This window comes from Glycine max, chromosome 10, assembly GCF_000004515.6.
Source record: "Glycine max cultivar Williams 82 chromosome 10, Glycine_max_v4.0, whole genome shotgun sequence".
Classification (NCBI taxonomy): Eukaryota; Viridiplantae; Streptophyta; class Magnoliopsida; order Fabales; family Fabaceae; genus Glycine; species Glycine max.
The window spans coordinates 40731790-40749804 of NC_038246.2; the positions used below are offsets into that span (position 1 = coordinate 40731790).

The 18015-nt window shown below is 29.0% G+C and overlaps 1 protein-coding gene across 1 annotated transcript; it reads right to left on the reverse strand.

Annotated features, from left to right (window-relative positions):
- Positions 1–3050: 3050 nt before the first annotated feature.
- Positions 3051–7711, reverse strand: LOC100811400 (probable lysophospholipase BODYGUARD 3). The gene is made up of 4 exons (XM_003535347.5): positions 6541–7711; positions 5935–6263; positions 5639–5841; positions 3051–3641 (listed from the first exon to the last, which is right to left on the reverse strand). Exons 1-4 carry the CDS (start codon positions 7157–7159, stop codon positions 3308–3310), a joined length of 1485 nt encoding a protein of 494 aa, XP_003535395.2. The 5' UTR covers positions 7160–7711; the 3' UTR covers positions 3051–3307.
- Positions 7712–18015: the final 10304 nt, after the last annotated feature.

An 18015-nucleotide genomic window follows, 5' to 3' on the forward strand; every position in this document is an offset into this window, starting at 1 on the left:
GGCCTTCTGATTTTTTTTTTAATAATTTGTGGTAATTTTTAATCTTCATAAATTATATTTTAAAATTTAAATTAAAGAAAATGACAGATAGATTAGATTAGAATTCATCTAAATCTAGTTTTGACTTAAAAATATAACGCATTTTAATTTTGTTAGAATAAAAAGTATATTAAAAATTTTACATAAATAAATTTTAAATATTTTGATATTTATATTAAGATCCTTATCTTGAACTTTGGAAGACATTTATATGTAGTAATACGAAGAAGTTGGAAAAGAAAAATCCACTAATGTGTCTTGGCTTTTAACATAAATAATACATTTTTTTTTTTTTACAATCGAAAACTTAGATACTTTCCTTCATACTAGAAGAAGCAGTATTAGATACTTTCCTTCACAGTAGAAGAAGCAATACAAGAAGGGACTTGATAAGAAACATGGTTGCTAGCATAGGACCGTGATGCTCTTGTAAGAAGATGAGTAACATGGTTGCCATGTGGTCTTATAAAACTCACTTCCAGAGTTTGGGGAAATGATCTCTACCGTCTTAAAATCTGAAAATTGTCTCAAGAGAATGTGAAAATATGAACAGCCTCTTATTGGTTTTAAAACACCATCCAGCGCCTTACATGGTATTTTTTTTTTTTTTAAGCACCACTTTTATTCTTGGTAATTATACATTTACATTTTATTGATAATTTACCATTATATCATGAAGGAAGTGCTGGAAGCAAAATCCATTATGTGAACCATCAGAGGAAAATTTAACGTTCTTTATCACAGTGTGGGATGATTGAAAGTAATTACAACTCATTTTTTTTTAATGATTATGATATGACATTAATTTGTTTATGTTTTGATTTTAACCTTTAAACATACAAATTAAAGTCAATTTTTTATTCTATTATTTTTTATTGGTTTAATTTTGATTCATTGCCAATTAATCAATTTAATTCTTTTATTTATTGGATTAATTTTGTTTCATTGACAAAAGTATTATATATATTACATTAAGAATAAATCATTAATTTCTAAGAAATTATAATTTTATTTTTCTATAAAAAATACAAATTTAAAAGGGAAATAGTGATCTGAAAAGAACAAATAATATTAAAACCACTATAAATTACTCTTCATAATATATTAAAAACTAAGAATAAGTTATAAAAGTAAATTTATTTTCAACTATCAAATAAAACATTTGTTATAGTTGAAAATAAACTTTTCCATTTAATAAATGTTTTTTTTAAGAAGATTCATTATACTTAACATTAGAAATATTTTTTTTTTGACTTTTTTATGCTTGGAAATAAAGACATTAATACATCAATACTATCAAATAAAAAATATTTTATTTACATATCAAAATCAAATTCCAAATATCAAAGTCAACAAAATATTACATATATACATTAATGTTTATTTATTATTTTTAATAAATAGTATAAAATATATTGACAAAAAAATATTTTATTAAATGATAAATTTTATTTTCAACTATAACAAATATTTTATTTACAATTCAAAATTAAATTCCAATGTCAAAGTCAGCAATATATATAACATTAATAGTTTAAAATGAAGTAATTATTTTTAATGAATGACATTAATACATTTATATTATCAAATAAAGAAATTATTATTTATATATTAAAATCAAATTCCATTTGTCAAAGTCCAAGAGTATTATATATATATATATATATATATTAATGTTAAGTAAATATTTTTAAAAAATAGCATAGAGTGACTTCTTAATAAAAATCTTTTATTAAATGAAAACATTAATTTAGTTTCAACAAAAACAAATATTTGATTTAAAATTAAAATTAAAGTCCAAGTCAAAGTCAACAATATATTTATATATATATATATATATATATATATATATATATATATATATATATATAATGACATTAATATGTTAATGCAAAGTAATTTTTTAATAAGTAAAAGATAATAAATTCTTTAAAAAATATTTTATTAAATTATAAAGTTTATTTTGAACTATTTTAAAATGCTTTCTCCGTCCCATGATAATTGTCTTGTAAGAAGAAAAATTTGTTCCAAAATAATTGTCATTTCAACTTTTATATATAACATTAATTACTTTTCTCATTTATATTTCTTATAATATTAATTGTATGTGCTACAAAAATAAAAAATAAATTAATGATAATAAAGTTAATTTTGTAAAATTATTATTCTCTTTTATCTATTTATTAATTTTTCTTGATTTATATAAAAAATCTAGGACAATAATTATAATGGGATGAGGAGAGGTAGAAATATTTTATTTAACCATCCTATCGTTGATCCAAATGAAAATAAATTTGAATATTCCTTAAATAAATTATTAAAATTTTAGTCTTGTGGATAAAAAAAATATTGTTAAAATAGAAAATTCCATTAAATTGTTTAGACAATTCTTTAGCAAAAATTTCTTATATTTAACATAGTTTGCATATTTAATATTGTAACTCAAAAGGAATATGAGTATCATCAGGTGATTGACATCCTTGATAGTATTTTGATATATGTATGTATATATAATTAGTGTACTATTTTTTTTCTCTGTTGTTGTATTCAACACATTAATTGAATGCATGGTTGCATCTCATAGATGCATACATACATTTAATTAATGTGTGTCATACCTAATTATTTTCCAAGATCCTAATACTTTAACATGTTTGAGAATCCTTTGCAAAATATGAAATATAAAAGTAATTAAAAAAAAGTAATAAGGATATGATTTTTATTTTTTTTCAATAGGCTTCTCCATGTACAAGGAAATCCTCCCAGTTCTAAGACCAAAGTTTGAACACATCCTTGACGATTCAAGTGATGGTAAGTTTCGATATAAAAAAGAGAGTAACGGTAATTAAGTGTTTTCTTTTTCTCGAGTAAGCAATATTGATCAAGCATCAGGATCTTACTCTTTATTTTTTTAAACCTAAACTTTAATTCACACACACACACAACATTTATTGAAAGGCTAAGATTTGATGTAATAATAAAGTTACTCTAGAGGATGCATTCCCCTTATATGCGATTTATAAAGAGTTCCACTATTTTGATATATATCACTTCTTATTACACTTGATTCATACTTCTCTCTTTTGCTTTATAGCAGGTTATGTGATTTAATTATCCAAACTAGTGTTAAATAGACATTTTTCTTATAAGAAAAAGATACAAACACTTGGGGTTGACGACAGAGGGAAAGTTTGAACATAAATTTAATCCAGTAGTTGTAGGTCTGGACGTAAGTGCATTGGCACAACGTGCAGCATATAGTAATTATCTAGTTGTGGTTGGTAGTAGTAGTGCCCCAAATCTCCTCCAACTCTCGAGCAAAGGCTTTCTGTCTTCCAACAACAATAGTTATGTGGTCTTTGTTGTCAATAACTCTAACTTGGGCACGTGGAATTCGTTTTTGCACCTCGTAGCTGCATTCAACTGGGATCACTTCATCGTTTTTGCCATGAAATATGGTCACTTTGCAATTACGGTTTTCTCTAACAGCCTCCAAATAGGATCCAATTTTCCCCGCGGTTCCACATATAATGTTGTGTAGGGTATGCCATGCCGCGTTGTGAGTGTGGCAAAAGAACCCTTCAAGCAAGAACGTCCTGACCCTGTTGTGGGAAGTTGAGAGAGTGTGTAGTATTAATATCAAAGTTTCACGTCAGCTAAAAAGTCTATGTCACCAACACACATGAAATTAAATTACCACTCTCATAATATCTCATTCATTCATGGCCATCAAACCTAGAATCATTAATTAATGCAACCATAAAATTAATAAAAACCATCTGACGCCATCTACTGCGTTCAGTTTCTGACGCGTTTGACTAGTGCTAGCTGCCTGAGCTGTGGGGGCATGGCTATTAAATTCTACCAATATACTTTGTACCCTAATTCGGTTTTAAGTCAAACAAACCCAACGAACGGAAGAAAAGCATTAAGGGACGGATATTGATTAATTAATTAGTTGGTTGTTCGTGTCTTTGAACTCCATTTTTGCTATTTTGAGATGGGGAAGAATATACAATGAAAGGATCAAATTGATAGGTTACTATGAATAACGGTGTATTAATTGAGAAATCGGTGCATTTATCATGATTGTGCTATATGCATATCTGTACTTATAATTGCTTATCTTAGAATTAAAATAAAAAAATAGATATTTTTTTAAAACTACTTTTTGGATCAAATTAAAGGCTCTAACTTATCAATAAATTAAACGTAGCACAACCAGGACGTACCTGAGTTATTATAAATTTTGATAAATATTTTCGATTCTTAGAAATTAAATAAAAAAAATTACGTTTTCAAAAATGGGTGGCCTCTGATTTTTTTTATTTATTTAAAGAAAACAAACAAAATGGCCTGTGCCTCTCAAATTAGTGAAATTGAAGATCCTGCCCTACTTAAATCGACTTCAGAAAGATATGACATGTGAGTTGTGCCTCTTAAAGTTTTGCTCAGTCGTGGCTTAAAGTTTTGCTCAGAAAGATTGTGGCTTAGTACAACTCCGATCTTGTGACGTAGTGGTGTCGTCTGCCCTCAATGTTAAACATGTTATTTGGGGGAGTTTTGTTACCACACGCATTTATCACATAAATGATGATAAATATAAATAGGCATTCGTATATGTTACACTAATTCGAATAATTGCATATATCACTTATCTTTTCTATATTTTTTTTCTTCATATTTCTTTATATAGGTGTTAAATGACCATATAAAAATTGATTTTGATATAGTATATTTTTGAATAGGATGAACATTTTAAATATAACTAAATTACAAGTTCGATAATTAGTCTCAATTGATCTAAAATAACAAAGTTTACCATAATATTTTGAAATTTCATTGGAAAGCTAAGGATTATAATTATGGTGATTAAACAAAAATTATGTTATGAAAATTTTTTATATTACCAAAAAGAAGATTTTTAATTTTAAAAGCATACAAAGAAAGTAGAGAAAAACAACCACTCAACTTAGCTTTTAAAATTGTTTCTTCTGATAATCCGATTCATGACTTTATTGTTGTACGAGTCAGTATTTAATTTATTTATAAAAAAATTTGAAATTTGTAGTTTCGTACACAATATCATGTATTAGAAAAACTAACTTCATACACGTGTTAGAGTTATAAATTTAAAAATAAAATATAATACACATTAATAAATATAAAAATAAACCGCGAGTACAGTTTTATAAATTAAGTTACCTATATTTGGTAGGTAATTAAGTTAGCTTTTTACTCAAAAGAAAGGAAAGTGTAACAATCCCGTTACTATTGTTACATAAGGGGCGTTGAGAAAATACCAAGGGTCAAAAACTCGCCAACTAAACAAGGATGAATGAAACTTGGAGGAGTGATGAAACGAAAGAGATAGATGGAAACGGGTAGAGTTAGTTGCGTGGTTGAGACTTGAGACATGAGAATTTGCTAAGTAAAAGAAACCTATATATAAAGAGACAGAAATTGAGGTGATTTGGATGATTAAGGAAAAATGGAAAAGAGAAAAGATTATGAGTTGAGTTTCTTGTTAATATAAACAAACATCCATCGATAAAAATATAGACAGAAATTAACGTGAGAATTGAAGACGTGAGTTTACCTGTTTCGAGTGATGAGTTTGGCTAGAAATTCCCAGAGACGGTGGTTCTTGCAAATGAGCAAGCAAATGACCCTAGTTATGTGTTCGTACCAGCATGCCAAGGACGCTCCAAACGCCATGGGTGGCCACACGCGCCTTGGAGCAACCTTTCTCATGACATATTGAGTAGCCTGTGTTTCACCCTTTGGCACCGGATAGAAGGGCTATTCAATTCAATTCAATTAAATTAATTTCAGTCACAACATAGAAAAGCATATCATAAAAAAATATATATATATATATATACAAGTTATTACCGGGGCAAGCAAGGTGAGTGACTTGACAGATTGAGGGTGTTTGACGGCAAGGGCAAGTGCTAGAATGCATCCAAGGGAATGGGCCACAATGTGGAAGGACTTAACCTTATGGGCCTCCAACACCGACCTCTCTATCATCTCTAAATGCTCTCTTAATGTGTACAGCGACTCGCTCGGCTTTGGACTCCTCCCAAACCCAAGCAGATCAACCGCAAATAACCGGTAACACGACTTTGCAGCACTCGACATGTTTGGGAACACTGTCTCGCTCCAAAATAATGACGATGATATGAACCCATGTATGAACACCACATCTTCTCCCCCTTCATCTACATCATTACACTCACCACTCACCATCATTTCATTCAATTCCTTTCCACCCAGTAACTTATAAAACCCCATCTTATTATTTCCCTTAACAAATGTTAGTTAAGTTGAGTAACACAATAATAATAATGCTATTAGTTAATAATAATAATCAACATGTAATTGAAAATTGACAGATAACAAAAACTAACATATTAACACAATATTTTTTTATTATTTATTTTTATCTTTTATGTATGTGAAAAAGAAAAGAAAAAAGTTAATGATAAATTTTGGTACCTGTGATGGGGCATTGGGACTTAACAAAGAGAGTGGCTTTGGCATTGGTGGTATTATCATGAGGAGAGGATGGAGTTGAGATCCAACTTGTGCATAGTTTGCAATCACAGTCAGACCATCTAGGAATGGGGTGAGTAAGGTGTCTTCCAATCTTACCCTGTAGCATTTCAACAATGGTGGTGTTGACAGTGAACGTGGAACAGCGCGAGTTTCCTCTCTTGGACTGCAAAACCGGGTCCTCCAACTTGAGCCTCTTAAGCTCATTAATGGTTAGCCTCGAGACCTCAGAGACCAAAGAGGGTCTAGAGTAGAGGGTATCAGAGATGTCCTCCAACTGAAGCTTCGTTGAGCTAAGAAGGGACACGATCTTGGATTCTCCACCTTGCTCTGAAACCAAGATCTTCCCACTGCTCGTTATTGCTTCCTTCGCCGAGGAACAATAGCAGGGTCTGAACTCTGCCTCAACCCACAAATCCACAGCTTTGAAAACAAAACATAGAAGAAAATCGACAAGGTCGAGCACGCAGAAAGCAACGAAGCTCACTGCCTCGTTCAATATTCTCCCACTCGTTGCTGCAACGGATCTTGCCTTGCCCATGACACCCATTTGCATATGCATGCAATGCAGATCACATAAACAAAGAGAGGCTTACCGAGTTCGAGTAGTACAGAAATGAACGGAGAAGGATGAAGATCGAAGAAGAAAAAAAAAGGGTGTGTATTTATTTATACATGTACGATGTATCCGAAGTAAAGTAGTAGAGTGGAGAATATTGCCATTAGAAAGAATGAACTGCCAAGTGAAAAATTGTGGGAGCCAAAGAAGGTTAATTCCTAAACTTGCAAAGGCAACAGAATAGGATGATGGCACATCGTATCTTAAAGGGTGGGTTCGTGGATGGAACGAAAGTACCCTTCTTCTTTAGTTGTGTTTCGTTTGATCAAAGCGTGTGGGATTACCTCTCTTAAATTTTAAAACCTAGAAAGAAAGAAAAAAAAAGCAGCCAGAGAGACAGAGAGAGAGAGAGGAGATAAATGAATTGATGGTTCATTAAACAGCATTTGTTGGCCAAGAAGAAAAAAAAAAGTAGTTGGTTGTTGAACCCCCTCAGAGAAGAAAGCACTTTCCCCTTCACCACTCTACTCTCTCTCTCTCTCTGCTTTAGATGAAGTGTAAACAAGCCAACTCAACTGGTATATATAACAAGAATAAATTCACCCCTCTCCTAATTCTACGAAACAAGTCAGTCACTTTCTTGCCCATACGAAATTATAGGCACCATTTTTCCCACTTTGCTCACCCGCTTAGTAATGTTTACAGTGTTAATTAGAAGGAAAGTCAACCTAATTAATGTGTACAATTAGTAGTATTATTCTTAACGAATTAATGAATACTGTAGTTCAATTCGGACCAAAACCTATTGTGTATTTAATGCAATGTGTCTCTGCCACATGAGCACCATGCCATTCGGTACCGATTTTAAAACCGTCCTCAATCACTCGTCAATCACAATGCTTTTTAAGACTCTGTCAAACCTAGTTGCAAAACTTTAAAGCCAAAGAATGATTATGTTCCCGTATGGATTACGTTTTTCTGTTTATATGAAATACTATACTTTAACGAATTAATTACTTATGCATTAGGTTATATACAGTATACTTTAAAAGAGAGAAAAAATCACATACTATTATACATATAATTTTCATTCGCCCCCCCAACTCATAATTTTTGAAATGCATTAATATACCCTCTGATGTTTGTTTCATTATCAATTAACTAATTAACTTCTATAACAGATTCAGGTCTTTATTTCTATCTAGAAGGGGTCAATTTATGCATGCATTCTCCTCATGCAATAACTGATCACGACCTTTTTATGATACAATTGAATTATTCATGCGATTGCAAAACTAATTAATTTAATTTGACCTGAAAACTCATTAAATTGGATATAAAAACTATAAACTTTATAATCTTTGCCGCCGACGGCTTTCATTTATGAGTTATGACCCTCAAAACATTAAGCAAAATAGTCATAACATGTACTGTACTTAAAATAGAAGGACTAATGTAAACCAAGTTTTGAAAAATCAAAGAACGAACATATAGAATTCTGTCGACAAATAAAGAAGTCACTTGTTTTCCCCTATGAAAAGACAATTATGTGAGTCGTACAATTTTCTAAAAAACACAAGCTCGTATTAATTTTAGCTGCTAATTAAGTTTTTGCTTTTCTTTTTTAAAACTTGTATAATAATTATAATTCATTTATCATGTTTTTTTTTAATTAAAGGTACTTCTTTGATTTTCTTCTTTTTTTGTTTTTTTTTTTTAGAAAAAAAGCTGAAAGAAAGTTCTAAACTTCTAACATACAATTTGCGCATCAAGCATATTAACCTTTTTCGGATGTTGGATGATAATAGACAATTATCTTTAGTTTTCTCACATTCACAGTATATAAAGATTTTTACACTGTTAACCAAATAAAATTGTTCTAAATATGATTTTAAAAATAATTTTTACAAAAATTAATAATATTACTATATGTGAGAATCTACTATGAATAATGATGTAAAAAAATCTTTACACTATTGCTGAATTTTAATTAAATCCTTACTTATTTTAATTATATTATCAAGAATTAGATTAAGCACAAATAAATGAGCCACTGCCAATGACTTTATAGTAAATAACTTTGCATCATATAAATATTTTTAAATTTCATTAAATTTAAAAAAAACAAAAAATTAATGAAAAAGTTGTTAAAATAATAATATGTATAATTAATTTAGGTAATTTTTTTAAAAAAAATGAATGAATTTAAATTTCTAAAAATTACATAATTAAATTTTTAAATAGTAAAAAAATTCAAACACGAAAAAGAAATTAGTAATTATGCATAATCAACTAGGATAATCCCCATGACATATATAGATGAAAGAATATCGAGTTGTTTATTGCATATGTATACTAAGTACCCAATTTGCATTAAACTTAATTACACTTAAATCTTTTTTCATTATATCGAATTTGAGAATTTCTTGCAACTATTGTAAACATGCATTTAACAGTGAAGCAGATGAAGAGACTTTCTTCTATCCCCCTCACAGTACTGTTTTCTACCACACTGTCTGAATACGCATTAAATTCCATCAGTAAATTTCACATATAATTGCCTAAACACTTGTTTGCAATATATCAATTACTGCCGACAAAATAATTAACATTTTTACAAAACAATTGCTTTTAAACAAATCTAACTGTTAACATATCTATGGAATAATTTGAAAAAAAACTTAAATTAACACAATGAATTTAATATATGAATAGTTCATCTGATAATTAAATTATGACAAATGATAATTAGTGTCTTTATGACATTGATTAAATAACTAAAAATGATAAAGATTTTATTAGCATGTGTCAAATTAGGTTGCAAATTTGTTTAAATTAATATTTTTTTTCTTAATCAATGACTTAATTAAGAATACTCATCACTAAGATCCTTAAATTATTCATGATCGGGGACCTTGCAGGCTAGCCCCAGGAGAGAAGACACGTACGTACGCTCAATGGTTCTGTTACCTGCCATGGCTGGCCATGCCAACAGTGCTTGTCTCAACATTTTGTCGCAAAACCGGAGTGCTGAAAACAAGCCAAAAAATATTTTTGAGTGAAAAAACTTTTCGATAGTGATATGATATGAATCCAAACAAAATAGCAGTTCTACATTTTTTGGTCATTCCCTATTTGTAAAGCTGACAGTTATCTGCTTTATGTGTTATGGCAGCTTCTCTTTCTTTCACCTCTCGAGATTTTGTGTTTGTAGACTCTCATCAATTGTGGAAAACAACCACCTCCTTCATTTTTTTTCCACCTTTTTCACAAACGGTTTCACTGCCATCCTTATTTTTGCTGTGACAAATCCCTATTCAGTTATACTATCCATTTCAGGCTCTCGCCTACATGATGTACTAATGGCCCAACCATGCATGGAGTAGCAACGATAATGCCATTTTTTCATTTTCTTCTTTCCGTAAATTTTGATCCTCTCATGGCTGGTAGCTGCGCTGTGAACAATAAACAGTAATAATATATAGTTTTATTAATATTGGATATTTTAAGTGTAGTTATTTCTTTTTTTGGTGAATTTGTATCTCCAATCGACTGTCAAATTATACTAGTTAATTGAGACATTAAGATCTATTTAAAAGTTGACATCTTTTAATCTTAAATCTTAACATGTGTTTTTTAATATACGAGGATTGAATTCCTAACTATTATATATATTGTGAATTATATCACATTGTATTGTTAATTTAGATATATTTTATTGGAATAAGTTGAAAAAAGTGACTTAAAAAAGCCGTACATCATTTTTATAAGGTTAAATAAATGATTAATAAAATTGTTTTAATTTTTCTCTAAATATCGTTTAATTAGTTTTCTTGTAATATTTTTTTAGCAAAAACCTTTCATTAATTATATGGGATTGGATGGTTTTAAAAATGAAAATAACATGCACTATATATTAACACACTGTAATTAATTCTGGAAAAAAAAAGAACTGTTAACTATTGGTTCACTCTTTAAAAGGACAATGTTTATTTTAAAAATCAATCTATTCATTCATTTATTTATTTCAGAGGTACTTAAAGCAGTACAGAGTCTAAAAGAGACCAGATTCCCAGTTACACGAGTTAAGAGAATCCATCACCATCCTTAATAAATACTATACCGATATACAAATTTAAAACAATCACAACTACAAAGTGTACCTTTAAGAACTAATCCACCTAATTAATAGGGTCCCTAAGCATGAACCGTTATATCAGTATGCTATTTTTTCACTTAGTCATCTTTTTGAAACTTGTTCTTGATGCAATTTTTACTGTTAAACTAAGAAATTAGAGTTTAATAATAAGATTTAGCCTCTTACCACTAAGGAATTATGGCTTGAGTGATATCAGTGTTTTGATGATTGATTGATGAAACTAATATGTATTAGTAGTACTTTTATTACTTAGTAGTGCGGCTCATGAAATCCAACCCCGGTTCTTTTATTTGTGCTGCGGAGAAGGACATTGTTCCGCTTATGAAAAGCCCATGCATGTCAAAATGAAAAAAAAATCTAGTATCCGGGTTTTTCTCTCCCTAAAGCAGAGATATTCTCAACTCGGGATGATTCTATTTGAACTAGTAAGATTATTATGAGTAATAATTTTTTTAAAATACTTATAATTATATATTCAAAACTTGAATACGAAAATTCTTATTATTTTAATTAAGTCTCTTAATAAGTGATTTATTACAAGATGGTTAAGTCAATTAATAATACACGAATGTTAAATACATTCACTTGTAAATATATATATTAACTCATATGCACAACGATTTTCTCATTTTTAATATAATTGGACCCACCTCTTTCAATATTTTTAGGTTATTTGATTCCTGAGAATTACGTATGTGAATTTTCTCTTTTGTGATGGGCTAATGGCTACTTCATAACATTAAATCCTAGGTAAAGGCCGAAAATTATTCCTACCTAACTTACTTGTATCACATTACTAGATTAGCGTTTATCTTTCATCAAACTTATTTCTCAAACGTGAAACTAGTGGTAGATGTTGATATATAAAAAAGAAGAAGTTATTATTAGTTGTGAATGTCTTTAATTATTTCTTTTGCAAATTAACATTAGTTACTAGTAATTTTAGACCTTTCTAGATTTTAGATCAAGTATTTTGTTCGAGTTCACAATTATTATGCACTAAGCTCTAGCTAGACACCACTCACACCACAAATTGAAGATTAGTTGGTCATATATCAAGTCTAGTTTTTTGTCAATTACGTAACTCCTCCTAATATAGCTCATTAAATTAATAACATTCTTCTATATATAGACTTACGCATAATAAAAATAAACAAAACACAAATAAATTTATCATATTTAAGTCTAAAACTTTGATACTTCTCTTATTTTTTAATTTTTTTTCTTTTTTTAAATATTTTGTTCGACATGTTAACATGCAAACTAAGATGAGAAAATTTGTTATTCCTTCCATTTTTTATGAGACTCAAATTATAAGTTTGACTTATTTTTTTATAAGACTTAATCTAAAATGTCTTATAGATTAATTATTTTTTTTTCATATATATATTCTTAATTATGAATAATTTTCCAAGTTCAATAAATAGTAAGTCAAAGACATTAATATCTAAAGCTTTTTTAAGAGTATAACTTTGTTTTGTATAAAAATATTTGGGAAATCTTAATTTCATCATTCAGATGCAAATATTAAAAGACTGAATATATTAACGATGAGAGAGATTAAAAGAACTAAAACTAAATAAAAAAAAAATATGGCAAATGTACTCTCTTATAAAAAAAAAAAAGAAGGAAAAGTTATTTTATTAGAATGTATGAAAATTTGTTCTCCTATATTCTTTCTATCTCATTATAATAGTCATATTAAAAGAAAAAATAAGCCTCAAAATAATTTTTACTTTAGGTTTTTCAATTTGCTTTTTCCACTTATATGTATGATGATATTAATGATGATAACAAAACTAAAAAAAATTAACCATGATAAGATTAATTTTATAAAAAATTATTCATTCTCATTCATTTATTAGTTTTTTTTTTCTATATTTTTTTTAACCCTCCAATTTATCAAGGAAAAAAGATTCTAACTATCTGTCTTACATGTAAAGTTTGATTAAAATTTATTTTTGTCAATGATTGAATTTGGGTAATATTCAAATGATTCAATCTTGATTTCAATACATTAATCAGTTTCATCCAATCACTTGTTTTTTATCTATAAAAAATAATGCAAAAAGACAATTATAATATGACGAAGAAAATATTTTTTAATATGTTTTCAAATAAATACTTTTATCTTTTAATTCCTTAATAAGTACTCTTAACGATACTAGTTAATAACATCTAAAATTATTTTAATAAAGGATTATTAATGTACTTTTGAAAAAATATTTGAATTTAAAACAAATTTAATGTTATTAATTAAGTTAATTATTTTTATTATTGTTGACGAATTATTAGTTCATTTTCTTAATTTTCATCCTACTTCTTATAATTTAACAAATTGATCCAAACTGTTTCTTTGACAGCTGAATGACAATTGACAAACTAGATGAATCAGAACCACAACCCATTTTATCAATCCTTAAGTATTTGCCACAAAATGGTTAAACAAATATGATTAATCTGTGAGTAATGTGAGTTCCAAATACACGATTATAAGTATATTATTTCACACTGGCCAATTTTCACTATCTTATATAGTTTAGTAGTAATTCCACACGTCCTCTTTTAGATGGAGATTGATGCATGTACGTGGACTACGTACTTCGTTAATTCCTAGGCAGCTAGCAAAGTCAAAAAGTTGTTAAGTTTTTTTTTGAATTGATATTGTCTAATTATTAAATTTTAAATTATTAATAGTATTAATTATGAAAATAATATTCATTTTCTAAAAAAATGAAAATAAATTCACAGTATTCTAATTGATAGATATTAATTAACTAAGATAATAATGTTTGAGTATATAATAAGTTAAACCTCCACATGGTTTTCAATTAGAAGTATTATTTGGTAAAATCTTCTCATAGCAACATTTTTCCTTGAAATTTTTATTTATGTTTTTAGTGTTTTAACCTTTTTTTCATTTTTATTTTTAGTTCTTTATTTTTTTTTCTGCCTTTGCAAAAAAGTTTAGGACCAAAAACATAATTAATCCTAAATGATTTCTTGCTTCCGCTAAGAAAAAAATTATGCCAAAAAAGCATGTCTTCTTACTGGGGGTGGAAATGAGCCGGATCAAGCCAAACTTTACTAGGCTTGAGTTCGGCTTGAGTCGAATACTTAAGGTTTGAGCTTGACTCATTACCTATCATAGGCTTTTTCTAAAGACTCGACTCGACTTAAGTCTGACTTGGCCTACGAGCCTATTTAAAAGTCTGTCTAAAGACGTCTTTAACAAATTAATTATTTTAAAACCTAGTGAAATACTAACTAAAAAAAAGAAATTTATAAAATTTTTCGTATAAGTAACGTACAAATCCAAAAATAATTGATAAACAAAATCATATTGAATTCAAGTTATTAAAACATAAAGTATATCAAAAGAAAATTAAAAAAGAGAGCATAATATTAAAAAATATATGGATTAATGATGATTTATATTAATATAGCCAAATAAAAATATTTAAATTGTCTAAAAATATTTTTACAAAACATTCTTTTCTTTGGAAGTATTAATCTAGTTGTATTATCCTTTCAACTTGAGTCTTTTTATTTTTGAAAAATTTTCACATGCAAATGAACTCTCTAAACACTTTATGTCACTTCATCATTTCACTCATAATGTCATAAAAATGGTATAAATAATAGTTATTATTATTATTATTATTATTACTACTACTTAAACAAGTCGGCTTGTCAAACTTAACAAGCTTTTTTTATAGTTTGTTTTTGGCCTCTTTATCTAAATTTTTTTTTAAAAAGCTTGAGTTTAACCTTCATAGTAAACAAGTCGAACCGAGTTTTAAATAGGCTGAGTCATAGACCCTTGAAATAGGCTGAGTCATAGACCCTTGACAAGCGGCTCGACTCATTTTCATCCCTACTTCTTATCATAAAAAAAATGTTTTTTTTTGTGAATGAACAAGATTGAGGAATTTTTCATACGGAAAATCATAATTATTGATACACGCTTCTTTTTCAAAGTAAAAACAAAATCTTGTTATAATAAAAGCAAAAGTGACAATGATTATTCAATAATCGAAGTCGATTTCCTTTATACAAATTTTGTTCCCAATTTTTATTATCAAATTTTATCCTCCCATTTACAAAAATAACGAATTTTGCCTTGAGGTAGAAAACCTTCAACAATTAAGACATTGGTGGTTATTTTTCCTTCATACCAACACAATTGCTACAATTTTTGGACGATTTTTTCATTAATTCTGATGGTTTTTCTGTGTATAAGAGCAAAATCGGTAATGTTAAGTGTTCTCATTGAGTTCTTCACTCGTCCAATCTATTGATATCTTCCTTCTCAGTATTGTGAGCTCCGTCAAAGGTGTGAGATATAAAAAGGAATTCCGATGATAAAGTAAGAGCCCGAGATGTATGTAGTGAGACTAATATAGAACTTACCTTCTGTTCTGCAATCGTCTAGCTACCTTATAATAATACCGATCAATGAATACCGAGTAACACCCATTATGGACGTGTGTGCTTGGTGCATGTTCGGTTGGCCAAGACCCACTACTCAGTGGATCCCTTACAGTACATTTTGTAATGGAGACAAAAAAATTGCAACTAAGCTTATGCTTAATTTTGAGGAAAGCGACAGTGGGAGCGTATAGAGAATAGGCCAAGGAGTTTCTATCTGAATCGTGGGAGCATTAATTGAGAGGTTTTTAAGAAGCAAAAGGTCAACGAGAGCATACCAGCAAACTGTCTCTGCAGATCTTTAATTTGACAGAAAATAAGTCAAACCACCCCCACATGATCCAACACTACCAGCACCAGGCTTCGGAACTCCACGACCAAAGCACAAACCATACGTGTCTCGCTTAATGAGGTGCATGCCTTGTATTATATAGTCATGTGATTACTCCTTTCAAGAATTTGGTAGAACTCCCAGAGAAACAAAACCACTCAGACTCACTAACCAACACAGGTTCTAGATGATTAATTTCCTTAAGTCTGTCATAAAATAATTTTATTTAACAAGACAAAACTTATTTCAATAATTTTTATCGTCTCATAGATTGATCACATGATTTTCAATTACAAGAATACCTTCCTTTCTCAAGAAAAAAAAAAAAAAAAACCCCACGTAGACTCATGTCATACTTAAGAATTTAACAACACAGAAATCATGGTCCTTCAATTTCATTTCCCTTAACTTACTATTAAGATTTTGCCTTTCCAATGCTAAGGAAGATGCTACTACGAGGTTTCGCGCCTTCATTGGTGACTTCTTCGTTGAGTACAAATGAATGTTGACTTTTTTAATTACTATATTGCGAATTGCGATGCATTGCATATGGTCCCTTGCTGAGTTTATTTTTTTCTTTGTACAAATCACAAGCATGGACATTAAAACAAGAGGTGAAGTTCTTAGCTGGAGCCTCAAGCAATGTCACTAGCCTAGGTGGTTTTACTATTCTAATTGAAACTTGGTCAATAATTTGTGCATGTGGTTGTTAGCGGTTTGGCTTTTCATGACCAGTGTGATTCATGTGTACTGTTTCTATTCTTCTACATTTCCTTATCACAACTTCCATAACACGTTATGCATGGTATCATTTAGTAGTTAGAATCAACCTTTTTTAATGTTATAATTAAGATACAAGAAAGACTTTTATACCAAAAATTCTCCAAACCGTTTGGTAATGATTTTAGTCATGAGTTATAAGAGGAGGAAGCTCTTAGAAACAAATTGTGAAACAAAAATCAATCGGAATAAAATAATTATAAATCTCAGTAACATATTTTTACTAAATTTTTATTTACTAGATTAAATATATTAAATATTTTCTGATTTTAATATCATATATTTAGCTTTTAAATAGTATTTTATTTATAAAAATATCATAAGAAAATATAAATTAAAATTGTGTATTGTTGGTATATGAAAGTACCACTTTTGGGCACACTCCAACTGGGGGAGGCAGTCCTCGCATAGGTTACACTCTCGGAGGGTGAAATGGAGATTCCCGCTCTGGCAAGTTACATGCCATTCTGATTCTAGGATGAAATTAACAAGTTATAGCTAAGGTTACTCAAATATATATCAAATGTGTAACTTACTCAGAATAAATTTAAGGCCGGCAAGCATGGGCCTTGGGCCCTTGACCCCGGCCCCCTCCCTCGAGACTATATATATATATAGAGAGAGAGAGAGAGAGAGAGATTTGCTTAATTTTTTTAGTAGTGATTAATCTTATATCTAATTTTATAATGAAATTAATAATAAATATTTTTATGAAATTCATTGTTCATTAAATAATTATATATTGAAAATTAGATATTCATAGAATTGTCTAATTTTTTTTCCTTTTGGTGCATTCTTAGATCCGTCCTTATAACATACTAATATACTTTTTTCTAAATAAACAAGTAAATGAATGCTAACAAATGCTTAAAGGATTTGTTGATGCGTACCCACTAGCTTGTTTGTTTGTAATGTATTATTATTTTATTGAAGAAAAAAACAAATGTGTTGATTGACTTGATTTATCCTTAAATTTAATCCAGCCCGTGCTTGGCAAATACGGTAATCTAGACAAATTAAGATAAAGACGTATGAGTAGGGATAAAATTAACAATCCTACTTCTCACTTAGATATTTATTTGCCAAAATAATACTTTTGGCAGTAAAAGTGATTTGTATACTATTGGTGCTCTTTCTCTTTTGAATATTAAGCGTGGT

Excerpts from the sequence above, each read along its gene's own strand:
- LOC100811400 (XM_003535347.5), bottom strand. The coding sequence starts at position 7,159 with ATGCATATGCAAATGGGTGTCATGGGCAAGGCAAGATCCGTTGCAGCA. Across the intron at positions 6,264-6,540 it reads GTCCCAATGCCCCATCACAG|ATGAAGGGGGAGAAGATGTG; the intron begins GTACCAAAATTT and ends GTAATGATGTAG. Across the intron at positions 5,842-5,934 it reads CACTCACCTTGCTTGCCCCG|CCCTTCTATCCGGTGCCAAA; the intron begins GTAATAACTTGT and ends TGAATTGAATAG.